General features: G+C 56.0%; 1 protein-coding gene across 1 annotated transcript; it reads right to left on the bottom strand.

The window, feature by feature from the left end:
- Positions 1 to 2,460: 2,460 nt before the first annotated feature.
- LOC145518966 (uncharacterized) lies at positions 2,461 to 4,220 on the bottom strand. Its single transcript, XM_081524230.1, has 3 exons — positions 4,086 to 4,220; positions 3,374 to 3,686; positions 2,461 to 3,123 (listed from the first exon to the last, which is right to left on the bottom strand). The coding sequence occupies exons 1-3, from the start codon at positions 4,218 to 4,220 to the stop codon at positions 2,495 to 2,497; spliced, it is 1,077 nt and encodes a 358-aa protein (XP_081380356.1). The 3' UTR covers positions 2,461 to 2,494.
- Positions 4,221 to 7,210: the final 2,990 nt, after the last annotated feature.

The following is a 7,210-nucleotide window of genomic DNA, read 5'->3' as shown; positions in this document are numbered from 1 at the left end:
GGTTTGCCTTTACTGGATAATTTCGTTCATTGGTTTGTTAGGGAATCTTGGTAATATTTGAGTTTCCTGGGGAGCATGGTCACATGACCTGGCCCTGGCCAATCGGTGCGTTCCACCTCCCTGGCCACTGTGATTGGCTCCGGACTGGGGCAGTGCCCAATCGGGGCCCAGGGTCGGGCCTCACGTTGGAAGCCAGGGGAAGACGAGCTCTCGTCCTGCTGGGGTAGGGGAAGGGGTGGGGCCGGGGGAGGTCAGGCTCCAGCAGTGGGAGGGGCTTGAGGTCCGCCTGCGGCAGTTGGTGACCTTCCTGCTCCCCTCAGGGCAGAGCCGCCGGCCTGAGAATGAGGGCACTGCTGAGCCCAGGGGCTGGGATGGCCCGTTGCTGCTGTGGTCCCAGAGCTCCACCCGAGACCTGAGGGAGGCCGTCTGCCCGTGAGTCCTCTCCCGCTTGTCTGTCAGCTTGTTTGAACCATGCTGGGTTTTCTGCCCAGCTGGCTAAGGGGAGTCCCTGGAAATGCAAGGGTGTGGGTTTTGGCAGACTTCAGGGAAGACATGCCAGATGAGCCTGGGAGACTCCCCCTTAATCTGGATTCAGGAGATATCTCTTCGGGCCAGCTAGTAATTGTAGGATAAGCCTAATGAGTCTTCACAGGATGAAGAGAGTAACGTGCCAAGGTAGCAATCGATGTCCTCATTCGAGAGGATGAAGCTGGTGCTCAGAGAAGGGGGGAACTTGGCCACAGCAAGGAGGTGTGCACCCAGACAGAAGCCCCAGATCCGGCCATTTGAGCTCAGGGAGGCCACTGGTGTGGCTTGTCCCTGTGGCAGGGGCCGAGGCACGCAGCCCACCCTGATTCCTGCGGGGGCCTGACTTGGGAAGTGCCATCTGGTAGCTTTGAGACTCACCAAACCAAATTGCACTGGAGAGAGGAAGGACACCTTCCTTCATCCACCCCCCACCCCCGCCGGATTCCCACATACCCTGACCCCTTTCTCTGGATTTCGGAGCCATTTCCCGAGTCCCGCTCATATGACCTCATTCGAAGTGCACTGTGGACGAGCTGCCATCTGCAGCTGCTACCACAGCAGCCAAGGGCTTTAGCTCCCGAGTACCTCCCTTCCTTTGGAACTTGGGGGCCCTCTACTCCCCACTTGCATGCCACAGACCTTTGCTGAGGATTGTGGGGACCCTCACTCAGTTTGCAGCACGTTGTAGCCATCCCTGTCCTCTCAATACCTCCCTTGCAACTCAGCTTGTGAGCTCCTTTGGAGCAGCGTGGCCCACCTGGCTGCAACGGAAGAGACACAGCTGACAGTGAAACAACAGCTTAGATCTGACAGCCGGAAAGCTCTGTCAGAAGGGACCTCCCTCTTCACACCGTAGAGGCTGTAGGAGCCGCCAGGGTTTGGGAACCAGTGCTGGGGCCAAAAGGACTCCACAGCTGTTTTCCTTCCTGGGGAGGGTTCTGGCTCGAGTGGGAATGGCTCAAGTCTCCTAAGGTTCTGAAAGCCCACTGTGTGCAGATTCACGGTACACAGAGAGGAGAAGGTGGAGTCCTGCCCTGGAGGTGGGCACAGCTCACGGATGAGCCAGGCAGGCAGGCAGGCAGGCAGGGCATGAGAACACCTGAGCTGCCTTCATGAGTGAATGGTGTGGGGGCAGAGGAAGAGAAGCCGGTCTGCTCCCTCATGTGGTGCCCAGGGCAGGTTGTCCCCAGAGGAAACCCTTACGACGGTGAGGACTATCACTGCTGTTTCCCAAGGGGTTCCGTCGGTGCGTGTCTTCCCCGGAGCGGTCAGGCCGTCTCTAAAGTACACTGGCCGTGGGCATTGCCTCTCCTTGGAACTTCCCATGTGTCTCTCGTTTTTATGGAACAGTGATTTTTCTAGAGGGGTTCTGGGCCACAAGGTTGCTGGGTCATTTTCTAGCCTTCTGTCGTGAAGAACGCTTTCCTGGGCGTTGGGGTGGTTTGTTGTTCCAGCTCCCTTTCTTGGCTTCTTTTGGGAGCTGGTGCACCAAGAGGAGCTCAGCCTCTGCCTTCTGGCTGAGATGTCACCCTTCAAACAGCAATGCCTGCCTTTAGATAATGATGGCATTTGCCAAAAGGGCTTCGTTTGGCACATGATATCTTGAAAGGGCGTACACCGTCCTTTCAGCTATCAAAGGCTACTTCAAAGGACATAAAAATGAGAACTCTCCAATGGAGTCTTACAGTAGGTGGAGAGTCCGAAAAAAACTCCTTCAGTCATTTCACTGAGAGGCATTGATTGGGGACACCAAGAATATAGGAAGGAATGCCGAAAGAAAAGATGAAATTGTGTTCAGGATCGGGGGGAGGGATGAACAGGGCGTGCTTGCCTTGAATCCAGGCTTTGTTGGCGGGTGGGGCATAAAGATGGAAGGGGTCTGCAACTACAAAGTGGTGATGGTAACACAGTATCACCAGAGTGACACAACAGTGTTCCCAAATTGCAACAATGATGAAAAAGTTTACTAATCCCAACTTAACCAACAGAAATACACGAAACCATACAAACAATAAAACATCACCAGAAAGGTGGAAACAAACCAAATGCAAAGCAGTTCAGGGGAAAGGAACTCCATGTCCCCTGGGGGCAGAACGAGTTGCCGGCGTCCACGGTGAGCAGACAGGGATGGAGGCTGCAGAGCCGACCGCTGCCCTGGACGTGGTGTTTCCGGCAAGGGCTCTGGGTCTCTGTCCAGAGCGGGGGCTCGTTCTTCCTGCAGGGGCGGGTGAGTCATCGTCGGCGTCTGGGTGTTGCGCGGGAGCCAGGGCAGGCTCTCCCTGCCGAGGCAGTGACTCCTCCTCTGCCTCGGGTTCTCCTGCCAAAGCCCGAGCAGGTACAGGTGCACGTGGAGGTGGAGGTTCTCGCTGAGGGGGTGGGACATCAGTGCCTGGAGCTGGGGGTCCTGCAGGCACGGAGATCCGATCTGCCCGGTGTGCTGGCCAGTACCCAGCTGGCCTGGTGTCTCTGCGAGGGCAAGTCTCGGTTCTCCACCTGCCCTCGGTGGATTCCTGGGTCCTGCACCTGGAGCCACCACCTCTGTAGGGACAGGTCTGGGAAGTGGAGCCTGGTTCCAGTTGGAGGCCAGTGCTAGAGCTGGGGGAGAAGCAAAGTTTACCCACAGGCCAGCCTTGGCATGTGCGTATCCCGGGACAGAAAGCTTCCAAGAGATTCCCAAAGAATACCCAGCGTCGGATGTCTTTTGGGACTGAAGTGTGCAAGATGGGGGTGGGGGTGTGAGGCCAGCGCTTGCTGCAGGCCCAGCAGCATCTTTCGGGGACTCGTCCCTGTGTAGCTCAGCACCCCCTCCCCACACACTCCCGTGCACCAGCCCCAGCGTCCTCACCTCTGTGCTCTGGCGTGCTGGGCTCCAGGTCCTCCTGCTGCCTCAGAGGCCGGGGTTCTCGGGACTCTGGGTCGGAGCCGGGTGTGCTGAGCTCCGTGGCAGCCTCAGACTGGGCCGCCGGGTGTATCCTGGGCGGTGTCTCGGCAGCAGGCCTTCCCCGCCTCCGCTTCGCCCCCGGTGGGGCTGATGCCTCCGTGGGCACGCTCACCTGGAGCCTGCACTGGGCCTCACGGGCGGGGGGGTGGTGCTCCGACCCCTCCCTCCAGGAGGTGGACGGGGTGTCCCCGTCCTCGGCCTCATCACGTGGGAAGCTCTGCAACGACAGTGACCGTCAGCCAGCCGTGCTGGGAGTTTTCCGAGCTGGGCCTGGCCAGTGGAGCCGCTGCTTCTGCCTGCTCGAACTTCTCTTCCCAGAAGGGTCAGAGACGTGTGTCTGCTCACATCCCCACCCGGGAGGCAAGAGACCCACCTGAGGGTGTGAGGTCAGCCTGGGCGGCCGGCGCTGCCCGCACTCTCCCCATCCCACCCAGCCTGCTCTCCCCTGGGGTGTGGACACAACTTGTCCGCAGGCTTCTGACCCCACATCCGCCTGGGCTTCCTTGAGGGAGACACACCCCGAGAAACCCGCATCCACACACACAGGCAAAGGACCCGGTGTTTCCGGGTGGCATGGGAGAGGTGGCCTGGCCCGGCCTGGGGCTCCCCGTGTTACCTTTCTGTTTCTCCGGGCAAAGGGCCAGAGGCCTCTCGGGGGTGCCCTGAGCCAACGTCGACAGGGTGCCCACGCACACTGCCTGTGAGCTCTCCTGCGGCCCCGGGCTCTGGGCAGGGGCAAACAGCAGAACATCCTGGCAGCAAGTGATCTGGCTGGGGGCTCCTCTCCGCTCTGGAGGCCTGGATACCCGGGTTGCGGGTTCTGTTGGGTTCTGTTGCCGGCAGGTGACATCATTTCCTGGGGTTCGTGCTGAGGTCCCTTCCCCAAAACTTCCCAAGGGAATCTCTGGGTTTCTGACTGCTCGACCACCCCCCTTAGGCCATGTGCAGGCACAGTGACAGCCACACAGCCCAGCCCACAGCCCTGGGGAGGCCTGGGTGCAGCCAGGGCCTGAGCTCCGAGGACCCCGCTGCTCTCAGACCAGGCTCCTTCTTCTCATAAGTGGTGTGGCCCTGGACAAGCATATGCCCCTCAGGGTTTCCCCAGTCTCTCCATCTGCAGAGAGGGGGTCATTCTCCCATCTGTTTCCTAGGTCTGGCGGCCTACGAGCAGCTCCATGCCTTTCCACCTGGGGCCGATATCACGTGGAGCTTGTGCGCTGAGACTTCAGAAAGAAAGACTCCATCCAGGGCTGACACAGCACAGAATGGGGCAGAACGAGGCCTGGATGCGCCGTGGAACCCAGGAAAAGGCACTCCCCCTCCTGACTGTTTTGAGACCCCGCATCCAAGTTGGAGCACCGAAAGGAAGACTCGAAGGTCTCCCTCTCTTATAGAAAAGAGTAGCCAACTTTCTGGTCCTCTGTTTGCATTGAGATTCTGTTCAAGTGTCCCAGCTCGGCTTCTGCGGGTGGCTGAGCTTCTAATGGATCCCTGGGTTCTTGTCTTTTCCTCTCCAAACCTTCCGTCCTTTTCCCCCTTCTGGGGTGGATGGGCGCTGTCATTGCTTCTACCTTCGAGACAGAGTGATGAAAAGTCTGGGCCATCGACTCCTTTCCTCTCTTTGGTTCCGTGTCTCTCTCTGGCTGTGTCCCTCTCTTTTCCTTTCTCGATTCAGTCTGTGTCTTCCTCTTTCTCTCTCGTGTGTGGATGGATGGATGCTAGGAATGCACATGTATATGATTAGATGAGGGTTATGTTTTAGGGATAGGTTAGAGGGAGAGAAAGGCTTTAGGTCGGAGTTGGTCATGGGGGAAGGGTCAAGGGTGGTGGTGGTGTTTCTTGGAATCTGAGTGCTGTGCATTCTTCGTCTCTTTCCATATGAACCCCTTCTCAGATACACCACTTGCAAGGAGTCTCTCATGTTCCGTTTCCTATCTTTTGCATTTGTGAATGCTTAGCTTCTCTGTTGTGAAGAGGTTCCATTGGATGGAAACCCATTGGTGTACTTCGTTTCCCTCTTTCCCTTACTTGAAGAGACCCATTTCTACCTCCGCCCAGCAAATGGCAAGGAGACTCTGATGTTAAGGAGCCTTTGACCTACGCTTCTTTCTAGCTATCTCATGACATCAGCCTTTAGGGTGAGGGTTTTCCCCGATATTGAGGTGGTGTGAGATCAAAACCAATAGCGTTCTTCAGATGTAGCTGTCTGGTTTTCCCATGGACATTGATTGAAGAGGCTTTCTTGTTCCCATTTGGATATTCTCCCCTTCTGTGTCAGAGACGAGTTGACCATGGATGCCGGGGTTTGTTTCTGGACCCTCAACTTTATTCCATCGATCTGGATCTGTGTGTGTTGTTGTATTCCCAATAGCATACTGTCCTGCTGCTGCCGCTGCGGCTAAGTCACTTCAGTCGTGTCTGACTCTGCGCGACCCCATGGCCTGCAGCCTACCAGGCTCCTCTGTCCAGGGCATTTTCCAGGCAAGAGTACTGGAGTGGGTCGCCATCGCCTTCTCCGATACTCTCCTGAGGATCCTAGTTTGCTCGTCTAATTTCCTTTCACACAACCTTGGATGTCCGTATCGGGGCTTTTTCGTCGGATTGTATTGACAATTTAGGCTCTTTTCTGTTTCCGTAACCCCTGTTGCAATTCTTTGTTCGGTGCGAAAATGCATTGGCATTTTGGGAGGAATACCATCGAAGCTGTGGATTGCCTTGTGGGGCTGTGACATCATTTTCCCAATAGGAATTCTTTCAAGCCCTGAGCACAGCTTCTCTTTGCAGCGATTGGTGTGGGCTTGATCTTCCTTCTTCCATCTCTCGCCGTTTTGTGAGAACAGGTCCTTCCTTCCCTTCTGGGTTAGATGGACTCGTGGGTATCACTTCAGTGAATGGCATTGTCAGTGGGGGTGACAATTCCCTTCTCATTGGAAGACTTTGCTGTGAGTATTAGAAATGCAAGTGATTTCTCTTCCCCTTCCTCCCTGTCCATCTCTCAGAGCCACCGGGAAACAGAGGCTTCATCCAGGGTCACACAGGCCCGAGGGAGTGCAACTAGACTGTTGTTTCTTCAGGCCCTCTGTGCTGGACATCATCCGGGATACTCTGTGTGTGTCTTCCTCAGTCTGGTGTCCCTTCAGACCTTTCCCTAGTTTTCACAGGCTTGTTGTGTTGGTGTTCTTTGTCTGTTTGGAGACACATCCTTGAGAAGCTTTGTGTTTCCACTCATTCATCTCGCGATGTATGACCTGTCTTTTGCTTTTGTCATGAGGTCTTTCCCACAGTAGATATCTTTGATTTTGCAAAGTCCACTGTATTCTCTGGGTTGTTTTGTGGACTGCCTTTTAGTTTTGTGTGTGAAGACTCAAAGCACGTGTCCGGTTTCTGCTCATTGTTCTTCTAGATTTGTGACAAGTTTTCATGGAAACTTTGTCTAGGGATAACTGGAAGTGAACTCGGTGTAAGGTGTCAAGTCTCCATCTCCATTCATGTCATGCCCTGCAGTTTCCAATTCCCTGTTCCTGAGTGGTTTTGGAGACCTTGTGGGAAGTCTGGTTGCATCGGAGTTTGCGTTTCCACCTTGAGTAGATTCACACTGTTCTGCCCTCAGGGACACTGTCAAGGGGGAGTGAGGAGCAGCCTGCACTTCCAGCAGTGACCACACGGTGGGGCGAGTGCTGCTCTCCCCTCTGGGAGCCCCAGGCCACAGGCATCCCAGTGAGGAGCCAGCTTTGTGCTCAG

This window comes from Giraffa tippelskirchi, chromosome 8 (assembly GCF_054371585.1).
Source record: "Giraffa tippelskirchi isolate mGirTip1 chromosome 8, T2T-mGirTip1v1.2.pri, whole genome shotgun sequence".
In the NCBI taxonomy this organism is placed as follows: domain Eukaryota; kingdom Metazoa; phylum Chordata; class Mammalia; order Artiodactyla; family Giraffidae; genus Giraffa; species Giraffa tippelskirchi.
The sequence above is the reverse complement of the archived record's forward strand: the minus strand, read 5'-3'. Positions and strand labels throughout refer to the sequence as shown.